Source organism: Hylobates moloch, unplaced genomic scaffold (genome assembly GCF_009828535.3).
Source record: "Hylobates moloch isolate HMO894 unplaced genomic scaffold, HMol_V3 SCAFFOLD_7, whole genome shotgun sequence".
NCBI classification, from domain to species: domain Eukaryota; kingdom Metazoa; phylum Chordata; class Mammalia; order Primates; family Hylobatidae; genus Hylobates; species Hylobates moloch.
The window spans coordinates 90,685,855-90,703,948 of NW_026652282.1; the positions used below are offsets into that span (position 1 = coordinate 90,685,855).

General features: G+C 35.6%; 1 protein-coding gene across 1 annotated transcript in view; it reads left to right on the top strand.

Annotated features, from left to right (window-relative positions):
- COL4A5 (collagen type IV alpha 5 chain) overlaps positions 1–18,094 on the top strand; it is a 273,551-nt gene that overhangs the window by 244,585 nt on the left and 10,872 nt on the right. The window contains exons 42-46 of the mRNA XM_032757441.2: positions 8,785–8,918; positions 11,951–12,023; positions 12,157–12,228; positions 13,014–13,142; positions 17,302–17,400. Coding sequence (XP_032613332.1) covers positions 8,785–8,918; positions 11,951–12,023; positions 12,157–12,228; positions 13,014–13,142; positions 17,302–17,400 — 507 coding nt within the window. The remainder of the gene's footprint in view (positions 1–8,784; positions 8,919–11,950; positions 12,024–12,156; positions 12,229–13,013; positions 13,143–17,301; positions 17,401–18,094) is intronic.

An 18,094-nucleotide genomic window follows, 5' to 3' on the forward strand; every position in this document is an offset into this window, starting at 1 on the left:
TAATAATTTTCTTTAGTAATGCATTTTATCATTTATATAGAGGAAGTAAAACAATTTGGGGGAATAGATGAAATGGTAGTTTTACTAGTCTTGTTACTAAAAGGTAAAACTATACTGTTAACCTGTCAGCAAAATGCCATCTGCATTTTTAAATGTGAGCTTCTCAGCATGTCATCACAGAAATCATTTTAGTGATCACCCAATAGATGCTTGTGGTCCATACCAGAAGTATTGCTTTGGTTCTGTCATGTGATCAGCAAATCTCACCAGGCACAATTAAAAAATTTATCTTCCATAGGAACTAGGCAATCAAATTTATCTCCAACATCACAGCATGATCAAATTGACTAGTGATCTCTTCATACCAACCTCATGTCTATACCTCATTTGTCTTGTGTCCACTGCTCTAGTAGTCTCAGTTTTGCATCCAATGTTCACCTTTTCATTTTGTATCTGTGCTGTGTCATTTCATTTCACTAATTTTGGAAATGCTCGTTTTCATCCTTGGTTAATGTCGCTGAGCCTAGTCACTGGTGATAGGTTATGAACAGATTTTGAGACTTGATATTCAAATTTTATATTTCTGGTCACTGAAAACTTGGAAGTAAATGTCCTTTTATTCTTTGAAAGTCTCTGACATTATATAAGTGCATTTCAAAATGAAAAATGTTGTTTATATTACAGTAAAATCTAAAGTGATTGGAATTCATTTTAATAAGATGTTCTAAACACGAATTAAATGGGATCACATACTGTGTTCAGAGGATCATTTTCAAAACCAAATTTTATCTGATCTGACATAATCTGATGGAAAGTATTGTTTAAGGTTTTATGTTTGTATACTACTGAAGAAAACCAGTGAAAATCTCCTCAGCCATGTTAACTCTCTTGCATGTAATGTAAAGAACTGAAGCAAGTATCTTGCTTGGTTTTGCATGCAGTAATTCAAATAAACCAAACTATTATCTTTTTTATATTTTAATCATCACTGTGGTTATTCATTCTTACTAGTAATGAATGAATAATGAGCTCACTGTTGAACATTACTTTGAAATTTGCTGGTATGAAGCCATTAGTCACAAAGATGCCCTAAAAATTACATTTTTAAAGAAATAATAACAAAAGTAGTTAGAAGAATGCACAACTGATGAGTTTTTGTGACGTCTCAATTTATTTCATAAACTATAAATTAAAACTGAGTTGTAAATCCCATTGCTCTTAGAATTGATTGTTCTTAGTCTGAGCTCATAGTAATGATTATGATAGCAATGCCTTTTGGCCTTTAAAAATATGCCACAGTGTGCTGTTTTCATTTTAGTTTTGTCACTAAGTGGTGATAATTTGGTTTATATACAGATGCATGGATATGAACTTTCAGAGTATTCTTTTATTGAAATAAATTTTAACTTGAAAGTATTTAGTGTAATGCTTTTTAGTTTCTTGATATTTCTAACAGTTTTGATATTTTTCCTTTTTGTTAATGATGACATTGGGCCTTGGTGAACTTTGATCCCTATCCAGGTCCTACAGGTTAGCTCCTTAACTCCAAAGTAGTAACTGCATGAAGTTTGAAACTTATATACCTGTACCTAATGTTTTCAAGTGTTTGAGTGTATTTTAAGAGCATATGTGCCAATTCAATTCTTACATAGTGGCTTATCTCTTTAAGTTTTTAGGAACTTGTAGAACCCAGTGTTTCTGTCTATTGGAAAGACCCAAAATTACCTAACTAGGAAAACTAATTTAACATTTAAAAATTCATATATTTGTGTCATTTTCAGTTGAAAATCTGTAGTACCCAAAACAGCCTTATATATTTTACCTTTCTTTTGAATCTGTTTCTTATGTTTAATTTATATCTGTTAATGCAAATGAATTGAACTATCTTTCAAAAGGACATTCTTTTTTTAAACAATAATATGTATTATCAGATCCTGAAAATATGTAATTCTTAACTTGCCATATCTTTTGCAGGTTTTCAAACTATCCCACCTTCACATTTTGGGTTGTCACAAAATTCTTAATTCTACTGCTGTTAAAAATGGACTAATACGGCTGGGCACCATGGCTCATGCCTGTAATCCCAGCACTTTGGGAGGCCAAGGCGGGCAGATCACCTGAGATCAGGAGTTCAAGACTCGCCTGACCAATATAGTGAAACCCCATCTCTACTAAAAATATAAAAATTATCCAGGCGTGTTGGTGTGCGCCTGTAGTCCCAGCTACTAGGGAGGCTGAGAAAGGAGAATTGCTTGAACCTGGGAGGTGGAGGTTGCAGTGAGCTGAGATCGCACCACTGCACTCCAGCCTGGGCGAGACTAATAGGCACAGAGAAAAAAAAAATCAGTGCAACCAGCACAGATTACAAGGTTCTTAATCTTATTTTCATTATACATATGTAAACAGTACACACCAAAGAACAATTACCAAGAGCTACCCAATGGAAAATTGCTGATTCTTAGTGAAAGATGTTTGTTTACCTAATTAGCAGTAAAAAGAGCCACAAATATTTGAATGTATTTATTGTTATTCAAAATAAATAGTCCTTTTCAAATTTTTAAGAAATAATTAAAAGAGATAATAGTATACCCCATGATATCTGGCTGTTGAGAATGGCAGGACATTTTTTTCATCTTATAAAATTAAAAAAACATGATTTTTCAAGATTGTTTTTAGGAAGCCATTTGTTTCTACCTGAATTGCTTCTCTAGTTTCTTACTCCACCGCAAACTCATTATTTCATAGAACCATAGAATGTCAGATATAGAAGGGACCTAAGTTTTACCTATGGCGAGGAGAAATTATCCACAAAACAGATTTTATTCAGGACTATTGCAGCAGAGTAGAAACTATTGCAGTAGGAGAGAGACTGAGCTCAACTTCAAATACAGCAAAGAAAAGTGATTATTTATAGCCAAGGAGCAGAGTGAGAGGGCCAGTAATGGAAAATTACTAAGAGGAGACATCAAGGGTAGAGAGCGATGGGTTCTTGTTAAACTGGCCAAACAGGATTTTTGCCAGAAACAGGCCAAGGATTTAGACATCAAAGATGGGAGATGAGGAACTTGTTAAGATACCAAGGGTGAAGGGACTCTCTCTAAACCGATTTAGCAGGATTATTGATGTAAATACATTTGGAAGGCCAAAAAGTAGGCCCAAAGATGAGGCCTAATTGAGAGGAGGGCTGAGAGGAGCCTGTCTAAAGTTTGGTCAAGGAGTCTTTGTCACATATGAAAAAATTGAGGCCCAAAGAGGTTAAGAAACTTGCTCAAGGTAATACTGTTAGTTACTGGCATAACTGGGACTCTGACTTAAGGCTCCCCAGTGATCAATTAGGTGTCTATTCTACAGGGAGCAGACTGTTTGCTACATCCACTTTCTTGTTTTCTGTTACCTCAAAAGCTCCATCAACCAGATTGCTTCTTATGTTCTTCTTAAATGATGTCATCGAAAAGAGTAAGACAGTGCATACTATTTAACTATCACTAAGATAAAGCAAAGACTAGGGGGTTACTTTGAAGTAATGTTGAGTCCCACCTTATCTGACCTACATAGAATTTTGCTGCTTTGGTTACTGCTAAACTCTACTGTTAGCTAGATTTCTATCTTCTGAGTTACTATAATATATTCAAAGAAGAAAAAGAAAAGTAGCCACATTCCTTTAAAAGAAATTTAACAATTTCTTATTTACCAAATGTGCTCTAAATTGCATAGTTGTTGGAACTTGGTCTCTGTGATCTTTTCTTCTTTGCAAAACTACAACCTTAAGTGAAAACTGAATTTAAAATATACCAGTCAATTCATCAGTATACCTTAAGTAATTACTACTTATGGACAATATTTTAGGTTTTTGTTTTGTTTCCTTTTTCAGTTTAACTTTGTTACATAGTTGAAAAATAATGGATTGTGAGCCTCATACAAAAAAAATTGACTTGGCATATAGCTCATTAAAATGTTACCTTTTAAAATAGAGTCTTAGAAGTTTTGCTATGATATGATCCAAAGTTTTCCTTGCTAATTACTCAGGCTGAAATGTCATATTTCAATGAAATATTTTTCTGAGAGTTCTTGTTATTGGTCCCTCTATATCAAACACACATATAAAATGTCTTTACTCAAACCCTGAATTGTCTTAGGTGGGAATTCTAATTTGTTTAACTAATTTTGTGGCCAGACTCTGCTCTAAGTATTGTCTTGAGTTAATTTGCTGTCTGTGATTTAGAAACAATTTAAACAAACAGAAGCCAATATTTAGCTTTCTGAATTTCAAAGTATCAAATGCTTTGAAAGTTTTATTAGGAGATAATGATAATGTTTTCTATTTATATGGCATGCCACAATTTACATCATATAATGTACTTTTATTGTAAACGTCTTAAGGGCAGAGTTTGAATCTTGCTCATCTTTGTGTTTCCTGTAGCACCTTGCACATAGCAGACATTAGGTCAGTATTTTAAAACTTGAATTTGATCTTTAAAACATTCCTGTGAGGGAGGTTAGGGCAGATACCACTATTCCCATTATACGGGTAAAAAACCATACTCAGAAAGATTGAATTGCCCAAAGTCTTATAGTTATTAAGTAGCAGAGTCAAAAATAGATCCTAGGTCTTCTAACTCCTAGGATTCATTGCTCTGGCACAATTTATTCTCTCTGCTAACATTTGGTGCTTATAAATCATAGCAAGACTTGTAAGAAAAGAAAATTGTGTTTATAGTCAATTAACACTAACCAAGGGGTGCTCTATTTGTAGGCTTTTAATCTTTTTATTTAATGATCCTTCTTTTAATAGTGAATAGCCTGTCTTAATATGTGCATTGAATAATAATAGAGTAAATATGATATTTTCTGTGGTTTGGGGTGGGATATTGCATGCCAAAACATTTTCAAGTACCCTTTCACTAATAGTCTTCATATCTTGGAAAAGTTGAATCTTTATTTTTGTATTCAATGGTGTACAAATATATATTGGCTTTTTCTCCTTAAGTAACTTATTGCAAGTACTATAATAATAATAATAATAATAATAATAATAATAATAATAGGCCAGGCATGGTGGCTCACGCCTGTAATACCAGCATTTTGGGAGGCTGAGGTGGGTGGATCACTTGAGGTCAGGAATTCAAGACCAGCCTGGCCAACATGGTAAGACCCCGTTTCTATTAAAAATACGAAAATTAGCCGGGCGTGATGGTGGGTGCCTGTAATCCCGGCTGCTCGGGAGGCTGAGCCAGGAGAATCTCTAGAACCCAGAAGGTGGAGGTTGCAGTGAGCTGAGATCACACCATTGCACTCCAGCCTAGGCGACAGAGTGAGACTCTATCCAAATAATAATGATAATTCAATAAATAGTAATAGGGAAGCCTCCTGGGGAATTATGAAAAAAATCAGAATGTGGCTTCATGAAATGCTTTTCAAATACAAACAACAGTACAGTTGGTAATGGCCATTGTATATTCATGTTTTGATTTTTCTATTCTGTCACCCATGATCTTTATATTTATTGCCAATGAGGCCTTTAAAGTCAACTGTATCTTCCTGAAGCAGTCTGAGCATATCAAGAAATTGGCACCTGGTGTTTTTATTAAAAGATAACACAAGCCAAGATAAATTTCAGCATTAATCCAAAATACCCCTTTGCTAAAGGAATTTGAAGGCTGTTGGTGAAATGGTACTATCTAGCCAACTTTAATGTTTTGAGAAGCTAATTTTTGGAAAGCCACAGTAGCAGTGTTAACATGATGTCTTCAGTAGAGTTTTCTATTTTCTGGATTAACGAAGACCAACAGCTTATCCTTTAGAATAAGCTCTATTTGAAAAAGTTTGGCTCTCTATACTTCTGTATGGTTCTGTTTGCATACTGATTATGCTGTAAGTATAAGAAATGCTGGCAAAGAACATTATTGTTTTAACTTGTACTATAATGTGAACCACTTCTAACTCATAATCTTATTTTGTACTGTGTGATGTCTGATACTGCTAACATCGATCTTTGGGCTTTGGTGAACTCTGATCTTCCCAGGTTTTCAAGGTTAGACTCTTCACTGGTCAATTCTTTTTTTTTTTTTTTTTTTTTTAATGCTTTGTGTGTGTGATAAGAGAAATGCAATTTTTTGCTATAATTCAGAAGTCATTGAAGAGTGCTGTTATCCTCAAGCTGGGGTTTTAACATTTTGATGAAGGTAATGTGACCTGATTATAATTAAGTTTCAAATGACGTTAGGTTCTTTGTGTTTGCAATTGTTTATAATAAGTAATCAGTACATAAAGACATGTTGAATTTTAAATGGAAATACACTTATTTTTACCTTCAAGACTGCATTAAAATATTTAGGCAAGCATATGACCTATTTGTAATCTCTAAATATTGATTTTATTTTCTCAAAATTTTGTTTTCTCAGATTGCCCTGATCTGTGTATTTATGTCTATTTTCAGTGATGGCAGAGATATACTATTGAATACTGTTAAAAATAAAACATATGTTCTTTATGTAATTAATAACTCATAATTTGAAGGACTCTAAACATCAGGTCTGAATTAACATGCAAGTTTCCCTTTTTTTTTTTTAATTTCCAAAAGTGCAGTGCCTTAGGTTATTTCAGATGATACAGTGTTCTGATAACTTTTAAAATGGAGTAGAAGGTCATATAAGGTTTCTTTTTTCCCCATCTTACTTTGTTATTGTTATCAGGTTGATTCACAGTTTATTTATTTTTCATAATTTGCTGATTTGCTACTTAATTTCTAGTGCAAATCATACATTGTGGATTAAATTGACAAGTTTGCTTAGAACACTGACGTTCTTTTTTTTTTATTCAAATGTACAATGTACTAAACCTTTTCATTATGATTGAGAAGGGAATTTCTGTGTTGACTGGTTGCCAGGCTAGGGTGACTATGTGAGTTAAATTGTTTAAATGTAAAACAATTGTTGTACTATTGTAAATCTCCTTCCTCTTTCTCATATGCCAGATAGAATCATGTTATATTATGAAATTACATAGAAATACCTGAAAGATTAAAAAGATGCTCATATTTTAAGATACATTTTTATCTTCAATTTTACTAATAAAGAAAATAATAATAATTTTAAAAAGTCCTTCCATAGCTTCTACTATATACCAGGCACTGTGCTAAGTAATTTTTACATGGTATCTCATTTAATCCTTGGAACAACCTGCTGAAGTAGGTGCTATTCTTAATTCCATTTTATAGAAGAAGAAATTGAAGCCAAGGAGATTAATAATAATACTGAAGTCAAACAGCTAATAACTAATGGAGCTGGATTTGTAACCCAGCATTCTAGCTCCAAAGTCCAGTGTTCTTAATCATGGTGTCATTCTGCCTTGTTAGTATTTTGCCATTGATTCTGAATCTTAAGAGTATTGGAAAGGGAACTAAAGTCTGAATTTTATTTTAGATTAAAAAGACAACCCTTTGTCTATAAGTAAGAATGAACTCTATTCTAAATTCATAACAAGTGCCTATTATAGTTCCTCAAAAAATAATCCCTACATATCTTCATTTTTTGTTGAAATCAATAAAATCTGAAATGACCAGAGGAGAGAAGGTGTAAATGCTAACTATTGGCTGTTCATTATTTAGGGTTTTGTAATTATTTTCTTAAGGCAGGATTACTTAGTCTCAGCCTCAGCCACTGAACACTCTGCAAGCAAGTAGCACCTATTTGCCACCTGGTCACAAAAGACTTGGCCAATGATAAGATCTCCCTGGTTGCTTAATGGACCTGATACCTTTATTCAGAAAAACAAATTAAAAACACAGCATAAGTAAAACTGCTAAGCAAAATCCTGTTTTAAATTATTTTGTTTATTCACAAGATACATACAGAATTCTTTATTTTTTTTGAAAAATATTTAAAATGTAAAGAATATGAAAACATTTTAAAAATGAATTTTAAAGTACTTTATTGATTCAATAAATTTCTAACATTTAAAAAAATTCCTATGTATCAAGCATATCACTAAAATGAAATTAGTTTGCTTAAATTACTACCTGTATTGCATAGTAATAAAAGCTGAATAAATGTAACTACTTACAAATAAAGCAATTTGATTTTAATCACAATGAGACATGGCTTGAATTTCTGATTGCCCTACAGCAGTGATGCTTAAAGTGTGGTCCTGGAACTAGCAGCTTTAGCTTCCACAAAGCGCTTGTTAGAATGCAAATTATTGGGCCTCTCCTAAGTCTCTTTTTTCTAAATTATTTATTCTTAAGACTGGTCAAGTGCAGTAACGAGAAGGGAGGAAAGAGTTGAACAAGGAGTTCAATCTATAACTAACAGTCAATTGAGATAACTCACTACCTTCAGACCAGTCTCCTCAGTCTTACTGAATCCAAAACTCTTGGGGTGGGCCCAGGAATCTGTTTTAACAAGCCCTCTAGTTGATTCTGATGCATGCTCCAATTTGAGAAAATGCCCTACAGTTTCTGTTTAATTTAACTTTAAGTCAAACTCTTTGTTAAGGATTACAGAGCCACACATTGTTAAGCCATGAGTCTTTTTCTTTAGATGTTATTTTATTGAATTTAATATATAATAAAATGTAAACTAAAAGAGTCTGCAAATCAGTATTCATAACAAAAAGAATCCAGTCCAATTTATATTAGAAAGGGAATCAGCATAGGTCTAGCTATTTTAATGTTGTCTGGGTTTTATTCTGCAAACTAATAGGAAGATGACTGATATTATAAAAGCCTGTCTTTTATGCTACTCTTGCACTATACTGAAATGTCGTCATTTGCTGTGGATTATTAAGGTCTACCAGGTCCAGAAGGTCCTCCGGGTCTCCCTGGAAATGGAGGTATTAAAGGAGAGAAGGGAAACCCAGGCCAACCTGGGCTACCTGGCTTGCCTGGTTTGAAAGGAGATCACGGACCACCAGGACTCCAGGTAGGAAATGGGAGTAGATCTCTGAAGAGAGAAGAATGTGGGTGTTTGTATTCAAAATGTGAATTCTAAACTGCATCATTTTAATTAACACTCACTAGAGAAGGTTCTATGTGTGGCTCATTGGTGAATTAAAAAGACAGTAGAAGGCAGGTTTCCTATAGTCTCCTAAAGGGACTTTGCTGTATTATAGTCAGAGTTCCAGAAAAGATACTTCACCTGGAGTCTTTGGTATGCATATTTGGATTTGAGTAGCCTTCATTTCAGTGAAAGCAAATTTATGCAAAGGAGACATGCATATTAGAACATTGCATATAGATGAATCCACCCATAGAGAAGTAATTATGGTGAATAGAGGAATCTTTTAGGCTTTGAAATTAGATAAAGTTAGGGTCAAATGTCAGCTCCCCTGCACACTTCTGCTTTGTATCTATGAGGAAGACAGACACTGGGTTTCTGTCTTCACCTATAAAAAGAGAATAATAGCATATCCACTCATGTGCTTTCTATGTTGGTTTGAGTGACCCAGAGCAGAGAGTCACATTCCTCTTTATGGGTTCTCAAAACTGCCTCCATTCGGTCAAGATGATTGCTGGTGGATTTGGCAGTCAACACAGTCTGGACTGTCTTTTAATTCTGAAGACTGCTTTATGGCAGAAAAAAAGTATTTAAAGTAGTGGTCCTTAAAGCTTTTCGAAATCTAATCTTTTTCCCCATGCCATCACTATTCTTCCAGTTACCTAGGCTTAAAAATGTACTTGTGTTTACTCATTCTCTACTCACTCCCTATAAATATGCATATTTCCAGAAACAATTAAGAATAAGTTTCACCTGCTATACCCCTTTACCACTAAATATTTTAATGCAGATTTCTTAAGATTAAAAATATTCTCATGTGTTATTATAAGATGACAATAAAAAGCTATGGGATTGTTTATATTTTATAAAATTCTTACCAAATGTCTTGGCTGCAGCCTGTAATCCCAGCAACTTGAGAGGGTGGGGCAGGAGGTTTGCTTGAGGCCAGGAATTTGAGACGAGCCTGGACAACACAGCAAGACCCCGTCTCTAAATTTTTTAAAATTATATAACCACAGTACACTTATTAACTTCAGAAAATTTAACATAGATATACATTAATTTCTATCTTTCATATTCCAGTTGGATCCAATGACCTAATAATGTTCTTAGCATTTCTTCTTCCAGTACAGGATCCAGGCCAAGTCATGTTTTGCATTTAATTGTCATGTCTCTTTAGCCTTCTTTAATCTGGAACAGTTCCTAAGTCTATTTTCTTTTTTTCATGACCTCGACATTTTAAAAAAATTGTACCACCACCCCCATTTTTAAATAGAATATTCCTTTTTTGTCTGATGTTTATTCATAATTAGATTCAGGTTATGCACCCCCAGCTGGAATACTACATAAGTGATTCTGTGTCCTTCTCAGGCTAACCAATAAGGAGGTCCATGATGTCTATCTGCCTCTTATTTATGATTTTAGCTTTGATCATCCAGTCTAGTTGTTGCTCAGATTATCCACTGTATCATTAGGTTTTTCCTTGCAACTAATAAAACTGTAGGAAGGCACATTGAGATAGTGCAAATATACCAATACTCATCAAAAATTTCCCTTAGATTTAACATCTATTAATGATTTTGCCTCAACCAATCTCTAGTGGGATAGTGGCAAAATGATGTTGTTTCAACTCTAGCACTACCTCCACATATACTAGTCAGTCCTACTGTAAGCAAGAGCCCTCCCTTCTCTCTGGTTTACTTATGCATTTCTTATCATTTTGGACTCACTTTTTCCCATGTTTTCCACTAATTTACAATTTCTAAACTATCATTACTTATTTCAATGCTCTCATTGTTCAGATTTGGAAGCCCCTTCAAGCTGGATTTGATGTTTTTCTGATAGGTACTTCCCTCCAACTATTTTTTAGCACTTTTTAATATTATTCCATAATAAGATGCTCCAGCCTTGTCTCTCCTTCATTCTTACTAATATAAGCTTCGTTGTCCTGCACTTGAAGTAGAGCAATAGCCTCCTATATGATCTTGCTATTCTATATTCTTCCTGTAGTTGGGTGGCTGAGGGGGGATGATTGTTTGAGCCTAGGAGTTTGAGGCCAGCCTGGGCATCATAGTGAGATCCTATCTCTATAGAAAAGAAAGAATAAAATAATAGTTACCTTTCATTAAGTACACACCACACACCAGTCTTCTAAGCACTTAATATTGTTAGCAAAAGACAGTGAGATCTACAGGAGAAAAAGGAAGAGCTTTATTTTCTGTAAAAAGTAATCTGCGGATTGGGAAGGCACAGCTTTCAGTACAAGCAAAAGTGTGATCTCTGAAGAACAAAGGGAGGATTTGGCTTAAATAGGGAAAGTTCTCACCCATGTTCTCAATCAGGTCCACTTATGCAAATGAAGGAGTCAGACTTGTCAGTTCTGATTGATTGAAATACTTGAGCCCTGATCAGGTGATTTCCAAAACCAAAGCCAGAAGTCTGCCAGATGTTTCTTTCAAATGGCCAGCGGGCAGGGAGTGTGTTCAAGCCACAGTTTATCTTCGCAGTGGTTTGACTCGATTGTAGAAAGGGAGATCCTGTGACACTTTTACAACATCTTTCCAAGAACATAAGGTATGTGACATTTCCCTTACCCAGCCACAGCCAGTTGGTTGTGTTTTAACTTTGCGCACCTCAGTTAGCCATGGGAAGTTCATTTTGTCTGTCAGCCAGGGGCATATTTTAACAATATGAACTGTCTCATTTAATTCTCACCACAACCCTATGAAGTAAATACTGTTATTTTCTCCAAATTTGAGGTGAGAAGACTATGAATCAAGGAGGTTAAATAATCAACTCAATTCACACAAACTAATATAAGGCAAAATTGAGATTACAGTCTTGGAAGTTTGACTCTAGAAACAGTGCTATATACCACTATGCAATTCTTATGCCCTCACTCCCCTTCCTCCCCTTGCTGCAATTTTTTTGTAACATTAATGATTTTATTTATTCAGGGTAATCCTGGCCGGCCGGGTCTCAATGGAATGAAAGGAGATCCTGGTCTCCCTGGTGTTCCAGGATTCCCAGGTACTTGAAGGGATTATTGTGGTTTCCCTTTATGTTAAACTCCTCTGGGACAAGATAGCCATTTTCTGATTTGACTGGGTAAAGGTTGTAGCCCTGTTGCTTTGCCATGCAACTGTATGTACCTTCTGTACAGGCATGAAAGGACCCAGTGGAGTACCTGGATCAGCTGGCCCTGAGGGGGAACCGGGACTTATTGGTCCTCCAGGTAAGATTTATTCCTGAAGATAGTTATACCTGATACTTAGATGCTTCAAAGAATTTGAAAGTTTTCATTCTGTCTTTCAGCCAGACCATCGGAGGCTAAGTCCCCAACAACTGAGGGAAAATAAACAAGGCTCTGCCTTTGTTTACTAATCTCTTAAATTCTCTATTTTATTAGCATAATATTAATAGCAGACCTTTTAAAGTTAAGGTAGATGCAGGATTGACAAAAATGCTTCTTTGACGTTAGCTTCTATACTAACTTCCCCAAATTCAATTGAACAGATCACAAGAGCAAGTCACATATGAATTTTTAATAATATTTTCGATATTAAAATAGTTCTTTTTCCTAATACGCTTATAGATTTTTCTTATAAATTGAGAAATAAGGAATCTGCTAAATTCCCCTACTAGATCAAAGGGTCCCTTGACAAGCACAGCAAGCAAAAACTGCAAATGATGTTGGAGTCAGAATGGATGTGTAAGGGAATAAAATTGTCTTCCCCTGACACCAGTGTTCACAGATTTGAACAAAGATGGATAAGACTTTGTAGTAACTGAGTAATATTCAAGGTTTGAAAATAGAGATGATATGCCTAATTTTTACACTGACCCTAAGAAAATTATTTTTCAATTTTTAGTTTTCCTAAACAGATTTCTGTTAGATATGGCAGCAATTCAAAAACTGGTTTCTCTCACACCAATTTTTGTCCTGAACTTAGGTCACTTTGACTTCCATTTCTTGTAACCTTTCTCTTTCCCTTCAAATTTGTGTGTTTGGCCTCATAGGTCCTCCTGGATTACCTGGTCCTTCAGGACAGAGTATCATAATCAAAGGAGATGCTGGTCCTCCAGGAATCCCTGGCCAGCCTGGGTTAAAAGGTCTACCAGGACCCCAAGGACCTCAAGGATTACCAGGTACCAATGCAGATCATCTTTATTATTATTATTATTATACTTTTAATTTCTGGGATACATGTGCAGAATGTACAAGTTTGTTACATAGGTATATATGTGCCATGGTGGTTTGCTGCACCTATCAACCCATCATCTACATTAGGTATTTCTCCTAATGCTATCCCTCCTCTAGCCCCCCACCCCCTGACAGGCCCTGGTGTGTGATGGGCCCCTCCCTGTGTCCGTGTGTTCTCATTGTTCAACTCCTACTTACGAGTGAAAACATGCCGTGTTTGGTTTTCTGTTCCTGTATTAGTTTGCTGAGAATGATGGTTTTGTCCCTGCAAAGGACATGAACTCATCATTTTTCATGGCTGCATAGTATTCCATGGTGTGTATGTGCCACATTTTCTTTATCCAGCCTATCATTAATAGGCATTTGGATTGGTTCCAAGTCTTTACTATTGTGAACAGGGCTGCAATAAACATACATGGGCATGTGTCTTTATAGTAGAATAATTTATAATCCTTTGGGTATATACCAAAATGGGATTGCTGGGTCAAATGATATTTCTAGTTCTAGATCCTTGAGGAATTGCCACACTGTCTTCCACAATGGTTGAACTAATTTACACTCCCACAAACAGTGGAAAAGCATTCCTATTTCTCCACATCCTCTCCAGCATCTGTTGTTTCCTGACTTTTTAATGATCACCATTCTAACTGGTGTGAGATAGTATCTCACTGTGGTTTTGATTTGCATTTCTCTAGTGATCAGAGATGATGAGCTTTTTTCATATGTTTGTTGGCCTTATAAATGTCTTCTTTTGAGAAGTGTCTGTTCATATCCTTTGCCCACTTTTTGATGGGGTTGTGGTTGTTTTTTTCTTGTAAATTTGTTTAAGTTCCTTGTAGATTCTGGATATTAGCCCTTTGTCAGATGGATAGATTGCCAAAATTTTCTCCCATTCTGTAGGTTGCCTGTTCAAACCGCAGGCATGATGATAGTTTCTTTTGCTGTGCAGAAGCTCCTTAGTTTAATTAGATCCCATTTGTCAATTTTGGCTTTTGTTGCCATTGCTTTTGGTGTTTTAGTCATGAAGTATTTGTCCATGCCTATGTCCTGAATAGTATTGCCTAGGTTTTCTTCTAGGATTTTTATGGTTTTAGGTCTTACATTTAAGTCTTTAATTTATCTTGAGTTAATTTTTGTATAAGGTGTAAGGAAGGGGTCCAGTTTCAATTTTCCGTGTATGGCTAGCCAGTTTTCCCAACACCATTTGAATATGAAATCCTTTCCCCATTGCTTGTTTTTGTCAGGTTTGCCAAATATCAGATGGTTGTAGATGGGTGGCATTATTTCTGAGGCCTCTGTTCTGTTCCATTGGTCTATATATCTGTTTTGGTACCAGTACCATGCTGTTTTGGTTACTGTAGCCTTGTAGTATAGTTTGAAGTCAGGTAGCGTGATGCCTCCAGGTTTATTCTTTTTGCTTATGGTTGTCTTGTTTATATGGGCTCTTTTTTAAATTCCATATGAAATTTAAAGTAGTTTTTTTCTAATTCTTTAAAGAAAGTCAATAGTAGCTTGATGGGGATAGCATTGAATCTATAAATTACTTTGGGCAGTATGGCCATTTTCACGATATTGATTCTTCCTATCCATGAGCATGGAATATTTTTCCATTTGTTTGTGCCCTCTCTTACTTCCTTGAGCAGTGGTTTGTAGTTCTCCCTGAAGAGGTCCTTCGCATCCCTTGTAAATTGTATTCCTAGGTATTTTATTCTCTTTGTAGCAATTGTGAATGGGAGTTCACTCATGATTTGGCTCTCTGTTTGTCTATTATTGGTGTATAGGAATGCTTGTGAATTTTGCACATTGATTTTATATCCTGAGACTTTGCTGAAGTCGCTTATCAGCTTAAGGAGATTTTGGGCTGAGACAATGAGGTTTTCTAAATGTAGAATCATGTCATCTGCAAACAGAGACAACTTGGCTTACTCTTTTCCTAATCGAATACCCATTATTTCTTCATCTTGCCTGATTGCCCTAGCCAGAACTTCCAATACTATGTTGAATAGGAGTGAACTCAGGATTAAGAAACTCACTCAAAACCGCACAACTACATGGAAACTGTACCACATGCTCCTGAATGACTACTGGGTAAATAACGAAATTAAGGCAGAAGTAAATAAGTTCTTTGAAACCAATGAGGACAAAGACACAATGTACCAGAATCTCTGGGACACAGCTAAAGCAGTGTTTAGAGGGAAACTTATAGCACTAAATGCCCACAGGAGAAAGCAGGAAAGATCTAAAATCAATACCCTTATATCAAAATTAAAAGAACTAGAGAAGCAAGAACAAACAAATTCAAAAACTAGCAGAAGGCAAGAAATAACTAAGATCGGAGCAGAAGTGAAGGAGATAGAGACACAAAAAACCCTTCAAACAATCAATGAATCCAGGAGCTGGTTTTTTGAAAAGATCAACAAAATTGATAGCAAGACTAATAAAGAAAAAAAGAGAGAAGAATCAAATAGACACAATAAAAAATGATAAAGGGGATATCACCACTGATCCCACAGAAATACAAACTACCATCAGAGAATACTATAAACACCTCTACCCAAATAAACTAGAAAATCTAGAAGAAATGGATAAATTCCTGGACACATACCCCCTCGCAAGACTAAACCAGGAAGAAGTCAAATCCTTGAATAGGCCAATAAAAAGTTCTGAAATTGAGGCAGTAATTAATAGCCTACCACCCAAAAAAAGTCCAGGACCAGACGGCTTCACAGCCGAATTCTGCCAGAGGTACAAAGTGGAGCTGGTACCATTCCTTCTGAAATTATTCCAAATGATAGAAAAAGAGGGACTCCTCCCTAACTAATTTTATGAGGCCAGCATCATCCTGATACCAAAATCTGGCAGAGACACAACAAAAAAAGAAAATTTCCGTCCAATGTCCCTGATGAACATCAATGCGAAAATCCTCAAGGAAATACTGGCAAACCAAATCCAGCAGCACATCAAAAAGCTTATCCACCACGGTTAAGTCGGCTTCATCGCTGGCATGCAAAGCTGGTTCAACATACGCAAATTAATAGATGGAACCCATCACATGAACATAACCAATGACAAAAAACACATGATTATCTCAATAGATGCAGAAAAGGCCTTCGACAAAATTCAACAGCCCTTCATGCTAAAAACTCTCAATAAAGTAGGTATTGATGGAACAGATCTCAAAATAATAAGAGCTATTTATGACAAACCCACAGCCAGTATCATACTGAATGGGCAAAAGCTGGAAGCATTCCCTTTGAAAATGGCACAAGACAAGGATGCCCGCTCTCACCACTCCTATACAGATCATTCTTTTAAGGCTTATTCATTGGAGAACATTTCCCTAGTTCTCCTTTTACATGTCAGAGGTTGTCTCTGACAATAGGAGTCTAAGCAACTAGTAGAATACCAGATCACCACAAGTTCCATTTTCTTTTTTCTTGAAAGTGTTAATTTCTCATGGTTGAATTTCTTTTAGACTATGTCAGGTTACTGTTAGCCCCTCTGGCTCTTCCAATTTGAACAACTAGTTAATGTTAAAAAATTTATAATGAAATGAAAATGCATTTAAGATCTGGTGCTTTCTGTACATCATCCAGCAGAAAGATTGAAGGCTGATTTGGTGGGCTATCAGTTTCCCACTGTGAAGCCCCTTGTCTTTTAAACTAACTGGTGTCTAGCTGGCCATTTGACTCTACGCTTATGGCCAACTTTCATTAATCATTATAAAAGAAAGCTAGAACTAACTTCAGTCTTTTGCTCTTATTAAGTGATCAAGTGACAGTCTTATCAAAAACAAAGTATATCTGGCAGTAACTTATGGTGGAACAGAAAACAAAAGTTGGGACTTACATTCTTGTCTGATTCTGAAGACAAAGAGAACACAATGCCATTAAAAGCATCCCAGAAGCAAATGGATTACTTAAAACTAAAGCTAAATCCTTGATGGCTTCTTTGGTCCTGGACTTGAGTTATCTCTCCTTTTTTCTGGATTTGAGACAAAACCAAATTGTGAATTCAGTGTCTCGAGAACCTTATGTCTCCTAGATCTGTCCAGATGTGAAAATATTCTACTCATATTTGAATACCTCATTTCTTTTCCTGTAGGTCCAACTGGCCCTCCAGGAGATCCTGGACGCAATGGACTCCCTGGCTTTGATGGTGCAGGAGGGCGCAAAGGAGACCCAGGTCTGCCAGGACAGCCAGGTAAGACAAGTAAAACACGCTGTTGGTGGAGGAAAAGTCTTTGAGTCTGGGAGACCTCTGGACATAGGGCCTCCACTTAGAGCTGTGAGATCTTCTCTTGATGTTAGCATAGCTGACTGGTGAATGTGGACCTGAGGAAAATAGGAAAGCACATAATAAGGAGCTTGGTCACTATAAGAGAAGCATACAAGATTGCTTTTATTTGTGTTTAGAGTAGTGGAAAACTCAGTTGAATTTTCCAGGCACTCACTGTACTTACTTGTTTAGCAAATTTTCAATATGTTGATTTAAATCCCTTGACCATCTTGAAACTATTGTGAATATTTCCACATTTGAAAATATCGCAGTAGGCTGTAATTTCTTTCATAAAGAGCAGCAAATACAAATGAACAGTTTCAGTGATTGCCATAGACCTTTAAGAGTCATGGTGAAGTTTCATGTTGAGATGATAAATTGATATTAGGAGCATTAATAGGTGCTCCTGATAATATTGAGTCTGGTATCTTATTAGATTTTCAATCTGTACTCAGCCTACTTCCAAAAAGAATTTGAGTCAACTTGAAATAAAAAATACATTAATGTTAAGGTTTCTAAAATAGAAATAGAGGATCATACATTATATATGTTAACAACTCTAGATTATATAATTATGACTCTAATAAATAAACATAAAGAGTTTGTATTTCAAATATCA